Here is a 16563-nt window from a genome sequence, read left to right as displayed (position 1 = left end):
AGACTCACCTCTGCCTGGAAACTCTTCAGTAATGGTGCCACCAATTTCCTTAAGTCCTGTAGTTAGAGAGGAAGAGTGCAGGAGTAGGGGAAGTGGTGATGGATCAGGATGGTAGGAAATATAAAAAAACAATTCATGAGCAAACAGTACTTTAATACACAATCTGCTATATAATTTCCCTTATTCACCTTGTATTAGATCATCTCATATTGATTTATTAAACAATATACTCTCTGAAATAATAATAACACGAAATGCATTCAGTGTAATTGTCAATTGACAGCTGTAAACAATTTAAAACAATTAGGATTAAATCTCGACACAACACCGTGAGTCAAAGGGCCTGTTCTGCGCTGTACTTTTCTATGTTCTATGTTCTATGTTTTTCTAATGCAAGTGAGCTCGCACGACTCTAGATTATGTCCCCAAGCAGCAAATGAGAGCAAAGTGTGGGAGAAAACGGATTGTATCCAGGTTTGAGTTACTTTGCGACAGAAAGGTGGAAATAGACTCTGCTATTTACAAGCTGGAGCTCTTTAGCCTCTGTCCCATTCACATATGCAAGCTGTTTAGTTGCTCAGATTCCAATCACAGAGTTGTCAGGTTGCTTACCTCTGCCATCTACGCTGGTCACAACTGCATGGAACAATCAGCAACCTGCTACTGGCTAAATCTCATTCTGCACACACATCCTAGTGCCGTGTTGTTTTATCTCTCACTGCCTGCACACCAATTGGCTATGTTAAATTGTCCCTTAGGGTCCAGAGATGTGTAGCTAGGTTGGTGAGCCACAGTAAATGTGCGGTTACAGGGATCGGGTACAGGAGGCTGGATCTGGGAGGGATGCTCTTCAGAGGGTCAGTGCACTCTCAGTGGACCAAATGGCCTCTTTCTGCATTGTAGGGATTCTATGATGGTATGAATTTTAGTGTGCAACTAAGATGATGCCCAGAGAACGGGGACTTTGTACACTTTTCACTATAATCCTGGATTCCTACACTTGAGTACACGTGACAACAAAAACTTAATTGCTATGTTTATAAATTTTTGATAAGTACCATCATTAACAAGACGAGTGAAGAGTTGAGAACTGCAGTCAGAGGAAGAGTCAAGATTGGTCAACTTGATTCAGATCTACAATAAATAACGGAATGTTCAGCCATACTGGGGGCTGTATGCGTTCCTGCAGGGTTTGGAGTCACCGACAAGAGTCACGAATGGTTGGCCTTGCTCATGGACCTTAATTCTCACCAGCAGGAATGATGAAAATAGAACAACAGAGCAGAGTACAGGCCCTTTGGCCCTCGATGTTGGGCCAACCTTTTCTCTGACTCTAAGATCAAACAAATCTACTTACCCTACATTTTACTATCATCCATGTGCCTATCCAAGACTCAGTTAAACATGCCTGATGTATCTGCAATGCATTCCACAGACCCATTAGTCTCTGCATAAAGAACCAACTCTGACATCTCCACTAAACCTTCCTCAATCACCTTAAAATTATGCCCCCTTATGATAGCCATTTCTCCCTTAGGAAAAAGTCTCTAACTATTCACTCTATCTATATCTCTCATCATCATGTGCTCCTCTATCAAGTCAATCTCAGCTTTCTTCACTCCAATGAGAAAAGCCTCAACTCTTTCAACCTTTCTTCATAAGACTTGCCATCCAGTCCAGGCAACATCCTGGTAAATCTCCTTTGCGTTCTCTCTAAAGCTTCCACAACATTCCTATAATGTGGCGACCAAACTGAACACAATATTCCAAGTATGATCGAACCTGGGCTCGATATAGCTGAGCATAACCTCACGGCTCTTAAACCCAATCCCCCTGCTAATGAAAGTCAACATGCCTTCTTAACAATCCTATCAAGCTGGGTGGCAACTATGAGGGATCTATGGCCATGGATCCCAAGATCCCTCTGTTCCACCACACTGCCAAACATCCTGCCTTTAATGCTGTATGCTGTATTGAAATTTGACCTTTCAAAATGAATCACTTCACACGTTTCCAGGTTGAACTCCAACTGCCACTTCTCAGCCCAGCTCTGCATCCTGTCAATGTCCCGTTGCAGCCTACAACAGCCCTCCACACTATCCACAACTCCACCAACATTTGAATCATCAGCAAACTTACTAACCCAACCGTTCCACTTCCTCATCCAAGTCATTTATGAAGATCACAAAGAGCAGAGATCCCAGAACAGATCCCTGCAGAACACCACTGGTTACCGAGCTCCAGGCTGAATACTTTCCATCTATTACCACCCTCTGTCTTCTATAGACCAGCCAATTCTGTATCCAGACAGCCAGATTTCCCTGTATCCCATATCTCTTACTTTCTGAATGGGTCTCTCATGGAGAACCTTACCAAACACCTTGATAAAATCCATATAACCACATTCACTGCTCAACTTTCATGATTGTGTTTTGTCACATCCTCAAAGAATTCAATAAGGTTTGTGAGACATGACCTTCCCCTCACAAAGCCATGCTGACTATCTCTAATCAAACTCTGCTTTTCCAAGTAATCATAAATCCTGTCACTCAGAACCCTCTCCAATATTTTGCCCACCACAGACATGAGATTGACTGGTCTGTAATTCCCAGGATTATACTACTTCAGTGAACAGTGAGGACGCAAAGATCATCGCCAAAGATGCAGTAACCTCTTTCCTTGCTTCCTGTAGTAACCCAGGGTATGTCCCACCTGGTTCAGGAGATTCATCTAACCTTACATCTTTCAAAGTTTCCAGATCTTCCTAACATCAACCTGTTTGAGCATATCAGCCTGTTTCACACTTTCCTCAGAAACATCAAGGTCCCTCTCACTAGTGAATACTTAAACAACTAGTGAATACTTATTCATTAAGAATACCCCGACAGCCTCTGACTCCAGGCGCAATTTCCCTCCACTATCCCTGATTGGCCCAACCCTCACTCTAACCATCTCTTGTGCCTCATGTAAGTGTAGAATGTCTTAAGCATTTGAACAAAGAACATTTGAACAAAGAACATTGCAGCACACGAACAGGCCCTTCGGCCCTTCAAGCCTGCGCCGATCCAGATCCTCTATCTAAATCTGCCACCTATTTTCTAAGAATCTGTATCCCTTTGCTACCTGCCCATTCATGTAGCTGTCTGGATACTTCTTAAATGAAGCTATCAGTCCCGCCCCTACCACCTCCACTGGCAGCGTATTCTAGGCACCCACCACCCTCTGCATGAAGAACTTTCCATGACTTTCTCCCGTAAACTTTCCCCCTCTCACTCTGAATTCGTGACCCCGAGTAATTGGTTCCTTCATTCTGGGAAAAAGTTTCTTGCTATCCACATCTCTCATGATTTTGTAGACCTCAACCAGGTCTCCCCTCAACTTCTTTCTTTTCAATGAAAATAATCCTAATCTACTCAATCTCTCCTCACAGTTCACACCCTCCATGCCAGGCAACATCCTGGTGAACCTCCTCTGCACCCTCTCGAAGGCATCCACATCCTTTTGGTAATATGACCAGAATTGTACGCAATATTCCAAATGTGGCAGAATCAAAATCTTATACAACTGTAACATGACACACCAACTCTTGAAGGAAAGCATGCCGTATGCCTTCTTGATCATTACTGACCTGCATTGCCACCTTCAGGGATGAATGGACCTGAACACCCAGATCTCTCTGTACATCAATTTTCCCCAGAACTTTTCCATTTATTGTATAGTTCGGTCTGGAAATTGCATCTTCCAAAATGTACAAATCCACATTTGTCTGGATTGAACTCCATCTGCCATTTTTCTGCCCAACTCTCCAATCTATCTATATTCTGCTGTATTCTCTGACTGTCACCTTCTCAGTCTGCTACTCCACCAATCTTTATGCCTCCTGAAAACTTGCCAATGAGGCAACCTACACCTTCCTCCAAATCATTTATGTATATCACAAACAACAGTGGTCCCAGCATGGATCCCTGTGGGACACACTGGTCATAGTTCTCCATTATGAGAACTCCCTTCAACTACTACTCTGTCTCCTATTGCCCAACCAGTTCTCTATCCATCGAGCTAGAACACCCACCCCATGCGACTTCACTTTTTTCATCAGCCTACCTTGGGGAACCTTATCAAATTATATCCACGTATATGACATCTCCATCCCTTCCCTCATCAATCAACTTTGTCACTTCTTCAAAGAATTCTACTAAGTTGGTAAGACATGACATTCCCTGCACAAAACCATGCTGCCTATCACTGATAAGCCCATTTTCTTCCGAACGGGAATAGATCTTATCCCTCAGTATATTCTCCAGTAGCATCCCTATCACTGACATCAGGCTCACAGGTCTGTAATTACCTGAATTATCCCCGCTACCCTTCTTAAATAAAGGGACAACATTAACAATTCTTCAGTCCTCTGGGACCTCCCCAGTTTTCAAGGATGCTGCCAAGATATCTGTTAAAGCCCCAGCTATTTTCTCTCTCGCTTTCCTCAGTAACCTGGGATAGATCCCATCCGGACCTGGGTCCACCTTAATGCCTTTTAGAATACACAACACATCCTCCCTCCTTATGCCGACTTGATCTAATCAAAGATCTGTCCCTAACCTCAACATCTGCCATGTCCCTGTCCTCTGATGCAAAGTGCTCATTAAGAATCTCACCCATTTTCTCTGACTCCACGCACATCTTTCCTCCTTTGTCCTTGAATGAGCTAACCCTTTCCCTAGTAACCCTTTTGCTCCTTATATATGAATAAAAGGCTTAACCATGCTTGCTAAGGTTCTCTCATGACCCCTTTTAGCCCTCTTAATTTCTCATTTCAGATTGGCCTACATTTCAGGTATTCTTCCAAAGCTTCGTCTGTCTTCAGTCACCTTGACCTTATATACACATCCTTTTTCCTCTTAGCTAATCTCTCAATTTGACCTGTCATCCATGGTTCCCCAACCTTGCCATTTCTGTCCTTCATTTTCACAGGAACATATCTCCCCTGCACTCTAATCAATCTCTCTTTAAAAGCCTCCCAAATATCATATGTGCATTTTCCTTCAAACAGCTGCTCCCAATCTACATTCTCCAGCTCCTTCTGAACTTTGGAAAGTTGGCCTTTCCCCAATTTAGCCCTATCCTTTTGGGACCACTCTCGTATTTGTCCATGAGTATTCTAAAACTTACGGAATTGTGTCACTATTCCCAAAGTAATCTCCCACACAAACTTTAACCACCTGGCTGGGCGGATTCCCTAACACCAGGTCCAGAATGGCCCCTTCCTGAGTTGGATTACTTATTTCCTGTTCTAGAAAAACCTCCTGCATGTTCCTTCCAAATTCTGGTCCATCCAGACCTCTAACACTAAGTGAGTCTCAGTAAAATTAAAATTTCCTGTCACCACCACTCTGTTATATTTATTTTCCTTCTTCCTAGCTGCTAAAGCTTTTTCATGCCCCCCCTTATAACTCTCCTAAACCCATTCTTCAGTTCCTTCCTGGCTACCTTGTAATCCTCTAGAGACCTATCTGACCCTTGCCTCCTCAACCTTAAGTAAGGTTTCTTCTTTCTTTTGACTAGATGTTCCATATCCCTTGTCACCTAAGGTTCTTTCAACCTACCATCCCTTCCTTGCCTCAGTCGGACAAACCTGTCCAGCACTAACAATGCTTCCTCCACATTTCTGTCATGCATTGAGAACATCTGTTCCCAATCTGGATGCCCCCAGTTCCTGCCAAATAGCATTGTAATTCCCCCTCCCACAATTAAATGCTTTCCCATACCATCTGCTCCTCTCCCTCTGCATGACTATAGTAAAGGTCAGGGAGTTGTGATCACTGTCACCAAAATGCTCTTCCACCAAGAGATTTGATACCTGGCCTGGTTTGTGCCAAGCACCAAATCCAATATGGCCTTCTCTCTAGTCTACATATTGAGTCAGGAATCCTTCCTGGACAAACCTGACAAAAATTGCTCCATCCAAACGATTTGAACTAAGTAGGTTCCAATCAATATTAGGGAAGTTAAAGACACCCATGACAACAACCCTGTTATTTCTGCATCTTTCCAAAACCTGCCTCCCAAACTGGTCCTCCTTGTCTCTGTTGCTATGGGGGGAGGGGGGTGGGGCTGTTTAAAAACTCCCAATAAAATGACTGCTTCTTTCCTGTTTCTGACTTCCACCCATACTGACTCTGTAGACAAACCTTCCTCCATGACCTCCCTTTCTGCAGCTGTGATATTATCCCTGATTAGCAATGCACTTCCCCCACGTCGTTTACCTCCCCTCCCCCATTCCTTTTGAAAAATCTAAACCTGGGACATTCAACAACCAATCCTGCCCCTGTGATATCCAAGCCTCCACAACATCACAGTTCCCAAGTACTGATCCATGCTCAAAGCTCATCAACCTTATTCCTGGTACTTCTTGCATTAAAATAGATAAACTTTAACCCATCACACAGACTGCATCTTTGCCCTATCTCTCCTCACAGACTCCCTGCACATTGTATCTGGCTGTTCACTACCTACTCCATCATCTGATCCATAGCTCTGGTTCCCACCGGACACACACATAGAGACTTACAAGTTTTCAACCAAATCCATGGGGTACTGGGCTCAGAGTTTAAAGTAAGTTTAAATTCAGGGGTTTGGATCGGAGTTGGATACAGTTTGGGCAGAAACATGAGGTTTTCCTGTAATCTTTTGGGAGAAGCTACTTTCTGTTAAGTTACGGTGACTGCGCGTTTTAGATTCATACAGTGCATGAAAGACTCTTTGGTCCATTGAGTCTGCAATACATAATTACAACTATAAATAGCTAATCCCAATTTCCTGCACTTGTCCCATAACTTTGAATGTTATATTTTAAGTACTCATCCAAATATTTTTTCAAGGTTGTACAGTTTCAGCCTCCATTTTCCCAGGCAGTCCATTCTTGATTCACACCACCTGCTGAGTGAAAACGTTTTTCTCAAATCCACTCTGAATCTCTTGCCTCTTCCCCTAAAGCCACACCTGCTCATGACTGACCCCTCAACCAAGGGGAACGAATGCTCCCTATTCACCCTGCAACACCCTTCATAATCTGATGTACCTAAATTATGTCCCCCTAAGTCTTCTCTGATCTGAAGAAAACGATCCAAGCCTATCTAGTCTCTCGTTAGACCTCAATTTCTCCATCCCAAGCAACGTCTTGGCGAACCTTCTCTGCACCCCCTCTATCACATCCTTCCTGGTGACCAGAACTGCACACAGTACTACAGTTGGACCCTGACCAATGCACTGTACAACTCCAACATTTCCTCCTTGATCTATATTCTGTGACACAACTAATGAAAGCAAGTTTTCCATATGTTTGGTTAACAATCCTCTTCACATGCTCTGCCGACTTGATCTGTGAATAATTACACTAAGATCCCTCTGTCCCTCTCAGCTACCCAGTGTCCTGCCATTAATTGTGTTGCTTCTTCTGAAGTGCATTACCTCACACTTATCAGGGTTAAATACTATCTGCCACTGGTCTGCCCATCTGATCAATCCAGCTATATCTTTCTGTAACCAACAACCTTCTTCTCCACTATTAACCACTCTACCAATCTCGGCGTCATCTGCAAATTTGCTTTACATTCCCTCCACATTTTCATCTATATCATTTATGTATATAACAACCAAAAAAGGGTCCCAGTTCTGATCCTTGTGGTATACCAAGTTTTGGGTGGGAGCCAAGGTTAAATCATGGAGGAATTGAAATTAGACGAATAAATCAAGGAATTGTGGTATTTACAACAGGTGAAGTGATTTGTATCAAGTGTCAGAAGATTTATTTTAATCAACAAATTTATGGTTGAGTCAAATCCAGTGTCTATGCAATTTTTTTTGTTTATAAAATGCAGAGTGTGTGCACATGTGTGATTGAGAGTGAGAGAGAATGAATGAGAGAACTGATTAGAATCTCTCTCAAGCATCCTTTCTGTTTATAGAGACTACAACACGGGATATCAATTGTCAATGACTGCTGACAGTGCATAACATCAAATCAGAAGATGAGATAAACAACCTGAAGGTTCCGTACTTCTCAATTTGAATGGAAAACGTGACATGGGCATGTTATACAAACTATAAGCTTCTAAGTCATCGTTGTTCCTGCAGCACTGATACGTATATGTTTCCAATATACTTCAATCACTAGCTAAGACATCCAATCTCTGTGTTGTCTGGGATTCCCTTATGTCTCTTATCTGATTTGCTCGGACCTACAAGATGGTTTTCTGCCCACTACACAATCTAAGATATTGAACAAATTTTTATCAGTAATAAATACCCACTACATTTCCAATCGACTTTGCTGACAATATGTTCTTTTCCTTATCCAGATGCACTCTGGCTAGCAAGTGTTCCGAGATTCAATACAGTGGAGATAATGAAATACAGTGCAGTTGTTCCTTCTTTGGTGACATCATTAGCCCAGCTGTCACTTTCTATTTATGAAATGGCCTATCTCTCACACACAATGACAAACCTCTACTGGCATCTCACCCTTTTTGCATCCACATTCTTTGTTATTCTAAACAAAATAATGAAAGACCAACACCTGGTGCTGCTCTGGACTCATTCAGTGTGTGCAGTGCCTCCAACTAAACAATAACTGCAAGGAATCCAAACAGCTCTCAGAGCATATGGTGGTAAAGTACAAATTGCTGTTTATAATTTTACTCCAAAAGCTCCATGGGATTGGACAGACTACTGCTTAGCTCTTCAAACTTTAAAGTGATTTATTGATACCACTGATTCCACGAGAGACAATTCTGCAATATAAAAAGATCAATGTTTTAAATCAACCTATATATTTGGGGCGGGGCGGGGCGGGGCGGGGGGGTTGAATATTAAATAATGAAAAACAGCAACTTTTTCTCAGAAATTATTTCAACTGTAATAAACAAAAAGGACAGTTTGACTGATTTTTTTTCCAATTTCCCATGCATAAATGCCAACAAATCTTGAAACTGCTTTGTAGTGAATTCTTGCAGCAGGTTTTGGTACATATGTATCTGTGAGTTTCATGTCAAAACACTACCATTGTAATGAAAATTGAAACTTGCAAAATGTTAGGTAGGTGTTACTGATCGTATACAGCCTTTATATATGACTTATTTCAAGATCCAGCATGGGTGCATACAGGCAAACATCAAAAAGAACATCAAAGCTGTTTTGCTCATCTTTGTCATAAACATGCTTTCATGTAGTCAACACCATTCAGTTAGTTTTCCAGTAAATCATCCTGTTATGTTGTAAGACTGGTGGTAAGAATACTTATTAACAAACAATGCATTTATTTTTGCATATTTCACAGAAGGTCAAATAATCCCTAAATTTAATCTCTGTTTAGAAGCAAAGACAGAAAACTTCAAAATAACAACCAAATGCACCTCAGTTTATGCCTTGCAGTAAGAACCACATATATGGCCACTGTTACAGACAAGCAAGTATCAAGATGCAAAATGTATTCCCTTCCTCGTCTCGAATACCAACTAACAAATCTCTCTTCCAACCCCATTTTCAAACATTCCTTTTGCAGAGGGAAAACTAGTTTCACAGTGAGAAATTACCATGTCCTGAGAAACTTTGTGTTTGAATCTACTGCGAACAGATAACGTATTGCTGGTCACTTTTTTTCTGAACAGAAATAGTGTGCAAAGGTATGAAGAAAAAGCAGAAAATTGGCAATTAGTAATAATGCTTGCTTGAAGAGCCAGTGCAGGCACAATGGGCCAAATGGCATCTTTCTGCACCATAACAATTGTGAATTATAGGTAGTTTTCAATCAACCTGTTCAGAAATTATTTTACACACCTCTGGGGCAGGTGAGACTTGAACCAGAGTCACTAGGCTCTGAGACAGGGACACTACCAATGTATCAATTGTGGTTAAATACATACAGTGCTGAAATGTGTAGCACTGGAAAAGCACAGCAGGTCAGGTAGCATCCGAGGAGCAGCAGAATATATGTTTTGTGCATTAGCCCTTCGTCAGGAATTACATACATACAGATGAGGCTTATTAATTGGATAGTTACTTAAACATATATAAAGAGACAATTACTGATAGAGGAGTAGAGTCAGGAGATTATATACACCTAATGTTTCACTCTGACTGGTTCTGGTTCTTTCTGCTTCTTTCGCCAACTAGCTTAAGGATTATAACAGACCATGCCCCAGCTTCTACATTCACATCAAGGTAAACAGGAGTTGAGCATCAGCATAAGATACAAATCAACATCAACACCTTTTAAGGTTATAAATTCAATGTATAATTGTCTAGTGCCAGTCTGCATATCTAATTTTCCAGAATTGGTATTATTGGAAGACTTTTCTTTGGCTCTTAGCACTTTGTGATCATTAGTTGTTACATAGTATTTATGTTACTAACACAGATAATTCTGTCTAACCACTCTGTGCTGATTTTTATCTTGTCCCATCTTACTTCATCTGCACTCGCAACACATTATAATTAAAGAACAACCTCACAGAAGTCAAATCGATAAACTCTTAGAGTGTATATTTTGTGCTCTATAAACTTGACAAGTGTGACACGACTACAAACATAACAAGAAAATATTTCTCTCAAAGGGTCGTGACTCTGGAACTCAATACCCCAGAATATGGTGGATTCTGGAACACTGAGTAAATGTAAAGGAAGAGACAGATAGAATTTTAGTAATTAATGGGTCGAAGGGTTATGGAGACCGGGTTATGGACTTGAGGTCAAGATGAGATCACCCATAATCATATCAAATTGCAGAGTAAGCTCGAGGGGCTGAACGATCTACTCCTGCTCCTAGTTCTTATGTTCTAAGTCCATTAAACTGGGGAAGAAAACATCACAGTAAAAAGTGAGAGGAGATAGGGAGGGGAAGAAGAAGAAAACACATTTTAATTTCATATTACTGCAATTCTCAAAATACCAAATGAATTTTGAAGCTAACTAATTTTTTTGATAACCAGTTAAGTGATGACACGTGAGACAGAATCGCCAATACTTAGGACACAGAGCAGGCAAGACAAAAAGGTTTACTTTTTGGTTTAAAAAAAGTCATTTTGTTTTTTTAAAGTTAGTCTTTTTGTTGAAAACTGATAGCGTAAGGGGGGAGTAATGAAAGTACAGTGTGTGAAAGGGCCATGAATCTGTCACTACCTGCTGGTATTGAAGCAAAGTGGGTCTGGAAGAGGATGTAAATAGAAGGTTAAGGATGAGCTTAAGTAACAACAGATCTAGGAAAAGAGGAATTGAGGAGATTGCTCAGAGGTAAGAGAAGGGCCACAACGAATGAGAAGGTAATATAGCAGCATCAAATAAGTGGAAAAGTCAATAACCAGGTATAATCAGGAGGTAAACATAAACATTTCTTGATGACTACTCCTTATTGGGGGTACATAAACTGAAAAATTGTTATTAATCGATGATTTCTTCAAGGTTTTGCTAATATCATCACTAAATATTTAAGATTAATCTTTCTACCACACCGCAAAGTGCTATCATATTCAAAAGACCCTGATTCCGCAGGATATGTTTTGTGCACTTTATATAATGATTATTATATAATATTGTAATCTAACTGTTAAATGTATAATGTTTTACATGAAATTGGAAATGAAATATAAGCTAATAGTTCTTAAACAGTTAAACCACAATCTGCAGATGGCTAAAGCACACTGTTAGAAGGAAGTGATTATGCACTTAATAGAGTACAGCTGCTCAATGTTTCAAATAAAGGTTTTCTGTCAAGGAAATACCATACTTCCTTGAATGCAAACGCTTAAATATTGGCAAGTCTGATTCAATTGTCGGGAACATGGCTCAAGCACTAAATTTGTCTTAAATTTAAATCTCATATACTGAATGTTAAAGGTCTCCTTGACAGACATAAATAATTACACAATGCTTCCGAACCACTGCTGTTCTAATTTGTCTCATGCATTATTGCAATTAATTGACAAGAAAAACTGACAATCAGCTGTATCTTAAAGTAGATTTTTCCCCAGCCAACCTCCAGCCCTACCACCAAAATGTATATTTTAAGTTAATTAAAAAAGACCATGAGAAAAAAATTGTAAATTGCTGATAAGATGCACTTTAAGGAGCAAAACAAATTTGCTCTGAACTTCAAAAGTAGGCTAGAAGATTGAGAAGCTGGCTATGTGTTTGGATTTCTGTAACAATATCTCTAATCTCAAGAGTCATCATGTTCCTTTCCTCAGTGAGCACTGATGCAAAATAATCATTCAGAATCTCACCCATTCTCTCAGGTTCAGCACACAGCCTTCCTTCATTATCTTTTAGTGGACCAATCCTTTCTTTAGTTATCCGCCTGCATCTTATATAAGAATAAAATGCTTTGGGATTTTCCTTAATTCTGTATAATTCGCTCTAGAATTAGACTTGCCTAAATGCATCACCTCACATTTGTTTGGATTGAAAGCCATTTGCCACTTTTCCGCCCAATTCTCCAGTCTATCTATATCCTCCTGTATTATGCTTTCTGCTACTCGTGTCATCTGCAAACGTACTGATCATACCAACAGTGCCCTCTTCTAGATCATTTATGTATATTACAAACAACAGTGGCCCCAATACTGACCCCTGTGGAACACCACTGGTCACCTTTCTCCATTTCCAGAAACTCCCTTCAACTACTACTCTCTGTCTCCTGTTGCTCAACCAGTTTTATCCACCTAGCTAGAACATCCTGCACACCATGTGACTTCACTTTCTCCATTAGTCTACAATGGGGAACCTTATCAAACGCCTTACTAAAGTCCATGTATATGACATCAACAGCCCTTCCTTCATCTAACAACTTGGTCACTTCCTCGAAGAACTCTATCAAGTTGGTAAGGCACGATCTCCCCCACACAAAACCATGTTGCCCATCACCAATAAGCTCATTCCTTTCCAAGTATAAATAGATCCTATCTCTCAGTACCTCTCCAGTTGATGGGCAGAGAGATCTAGGAGTGCATGTCCATTGTATCCTGAAGGTTGCTGCACAGGTGGATAGAGTGGCCATAAAGGCATATTGTATGCTTGCCTTCATTGGACAGGGTGAAAGTGAGGACTGCAGATGCTGGAGAACAGAGCTGAAAATGTGTTGCTGGAAAAGCGCAGCTGGTAAGACGGCATCCAAGGAACAGGAGAATCGACGTTTCGGGCATAAGCCTGAAGAAGGGCTTATGCCCGAAACGTCGATTCTCCTGTTCCTTGGATGCTGCCTGACCTGCTGCGCTTTTCCAGCAACACATTTTCAGCTTCATCGGACAGGGTATTGAGTATAAGAGCTAGCAAGTCATGTTAAAATTGTACAAGACATTGGTTCGGCCGCATTTCAAATACTGTGTACAGTTCTGGTCGCCACATTACCAAAAGGATGTGGACGCTTTGGAGAGGGTGCGGAGAACGTTTACGAGGATGTTGCCTGGTATGGAAGGTGCTAGCTATGAAGAGAGGTTGAGTAGGTTAGGTTTATTTTCACTAGAAAAAAGGAGATTGAGGGGGGGACCTGATTGAGGTTTACAAAATCATGAAGGGTATAGACAGGGTGGATAAAGACAAGCTTTTTCCCAGGGTGAAGGATTCAATAAAGAGAGATCATGCTTTCAAGGTGAGAGGTGGAAAATTTAAGGGGGATACACGCGGCAAGTACTTCACACTGAGGGTGGTCGGCGTTTGGAATGCGTTGCTAGTAGAGGTGGTAGAGACGGGCTCAGTAGATTCATTTAAGATGCGCCTGGACAGATGCAAGAGTAGGTGAGGAGCAGAGGGATACAAATGCTTAGAAATTGACCGACAGGTACATTTGGATCGGCTCTTGCTTGGAAGGCCGAAGGACCTGTTCCTGGGCTGTAAATTTTCTTTGTTCTTTGTTCTAAATCAACTAATATCAGACTGACTGATGTTGCAAAACAATTCTAGCACTAATGTGAATATGAAAAATCAAATTGAGTGAAAATACTGGACCAAACTTTCGGGACAGTTTCTTAGCTTACGACATTCCAGATTCTGGTTGTTTCGATTATTGTTTATCGTATATTTATTTTTCCTTTACAAAACTGAAAGTGCTGAACTGGTAGCACTTCACCTGAGAGGGTAGAAAATATGAGGAATAGGAAGCAGTAATGTTGCTTCTGATGGCATTAAATAATAAAATTTGATTTACATTTCAATTTTATCAGAATTAACACAAGCCTGTTAAGCTTCTTACGGATGCACAGATCTGTTATTTTCATTTATAAGTGAGAAATTGGGAGATAGACGTGTATGGGAAAATATTGAGTTTACATCTCTGGACTCACAATGAACCCTTACAATAAATCCTATTCCTGCTAAAATTCGAGGATCAAGGACTAAGACAAAACCCTGTTGCAGTCTGATTCCTGTACGATGTACATTTGTCTGTTGCTGTTGTCACATTATGAACATTTTCTTTTATAATTTATGTAAGATTTCCTAGTCAGATGCCACAACTGCCAATTGTGATGTCTTATTTTTAAATCACCAAGGCTGAGTAGGTTTTGAAAAAAACAAGCACTAAGACTACATTTTTCTCAGCATTAAGATACAATTTTATACTTTTTGATTCATTCGCAGGATGTGGATAACACCAAATAGCTATAGCCCATCCTTGTTACCTTTGAGATGGTGGTGGCAAGCCGCCTTCTTGAACAACTGCAGTCCATATATGCTGTCAATAGTTCCACAATTCTATTACGGAGAAAATTCAAGGATTTTGATCCAGTGATACTGAAGAAATAGCAATATATTTCCAGATCAGAGTGGTGAACGGCTTGCAGGGGAATTTGCATCCGTCTGCTGCCCTTGTTTTTGTTTTGATTTGGATGTGGGTCTCACTTGCTGGGCCAGTATTTATTGCCCAGAGGGCAGTTATGAGTCACCACATTGCTACGGGCCTGAGTCACATGTAGACTAAAACAGGCAAGAATTGCAATTTCCTTCCTGAAAGACATTAGTGAACCAGTTGGGTTTTTCTGACAATGAACAGAAGTTTCATGGCTGAAAAACAGAAATTGCTGGAGAAACTCAGCAGGAGCAACTGGTAGCATCTCTGGAGAGCACAGTTAACATTTTGAGTCCAGTGATTATTCATCAGACATAGATGCTGTCAGACCTGCTGAGTTTTGCCAGCAATTTCTGTTTTTGTTTCAGATTTCCAGCACCTATACTTCTTTGTTTTACTATAGTCATCATTAGACTCTTAAATCCAGATTATTTTAAAATTTCAAATTCCACCATCTGCTCATAGCAGGATTTAGAACAGAGAACATAGAACAGTATAGCACAGAACAGGCCCTTCAGCCCACGATGTTGTGCCGACCACTGATCCTCATGTATGCACCCTCAAGTTTCTGTGACCATATGCATGTCCAGGAGTCTCTTAAATGTCCCCAATGACCTTGCTTCCACAACTGCTGTTGGCAACGCATTCCATGCTCTCACAACTCTCTGTGCAAAGAACCCGCCTCTGACATCCCCTCATGCTTTCCCTCCAACCAGCTTAAAACTATGACCCCTCGTGTTAGTCATTTCTGCCCTGGGAAATAGAGTCGACAGCCAGAGACTATCTCTACCTCTCATTATCTTGTATACCTCAATTAGGTCCCCTCTCCTCCTCCTTTTCTCCAATGAAAAATGTCCGAGCTCAGTCAACCTCGCTTCATAAGATAAGCCCTCCAGTCCAGGCAGCATCCTGGTAAACCTCCTCTGAATCCGCTCCAAAGCATCCACGTCTTTCCTATAATAGGGCGACCAGAACTGGACGCAGTATTCCAAGTGCGGTCTAACCAAAGTTTTATAGAGCTGCAACAAGATCTCATGCCTCTTAAACTCAATCCCCCTGTTAATGAAAGCCAAAACACCATATGCTTTCTTAACAACCCTGTCCACTTGGGTGGCCATTTTAAGGGATCTATGTACCTGCACCCCTGTTAATGAAAGCCAAAACACCATATGCTTTCTTAACAACCCTGTCCACTTGGGTGGCCATTTTAAGGGATCTATGTACCTGCACACCAAGATCCCTCTGTTCCTCCACACTGACAAGAATCCTATCCTTAATCCTGTACCCAGCTTTCAAATTTGACCTTCCAAAATGCATCACCTCCATTTATTCAGGTTGAACTCCATCTGCCACCTCTCAGCCCAAATCTGCATCCTGTCAATGTCCCGCTGCAGCATACAATAACCCTCTATACTGTCAACGACACTCCAACCTTTGTGTTGTCTGCAAACTTGCGAACCCATCCTTCAATCCCCTCATCCAAACCATTAATAAAAATTACAAAAATTAGAAGCCCAAGGACAGAGCCCGGTGGAACACCACTCACCACAGACTTCCAGGCAGAATATTTTCCTTCTACTACCACTCACTGTCTTCTGTTGGCCAGCCAATTCTATATCCAGACAGCTGAGTTCCCCTGAATCCCATTCCTCCTGACCTTCTGAATGAGCCTACCATGGGGAACCTTATCAAATGCCTTGCTGAAGTCCATATACACCACATCCACAGCT

General features: G+C 41.2%; 1 protein-coding gene across 5 annotated transcripts in view; it reads right to left on the bottom strand.

The window, feature by feature from the left end:
• The window catches only part of LOC122564179 (protein CASP-like), a 601305-nt gene that overhangs the window by 367883 nt on the left and 216859 nt on the right, over positions 1 to 16563 (bottom strand). For all 5 annotated transcript variants that reach the window (XM_043718857.1, XM_043718858.1, XM_043718860.1 and 2 more), the window contains one exon: positions 9 to 56. In XM_043718857.1, coding sequence (XP_043574792.1) covers positions 9 to 56 — 48 coding nt within the window. The remainder of the gene's footprint in view (positions 1 to 8; positions 57 to 16563) is intronic.

This window comes from Chiloscyllium plagiosum, chromosome 28 (assembly GCF_004010195.1).
Source record: "Chiloscyllium plagiosum isolate BGI_BamShark_2017 chromosome 28, ASM401019v2, whole genome shotgun sequence".
Classification (NCBI taxonomy): domain Eukaryota; kingdom Metazoa; phylum Chordata; class Chondrichthyes; order Orectolobiformes; family Hemiscylliidae; genus Chiloscyllium; species Chiloscyllium plagiosum.
This window is presented reverse-complemented; position numbering and strand designations above follow the sequence as displayed.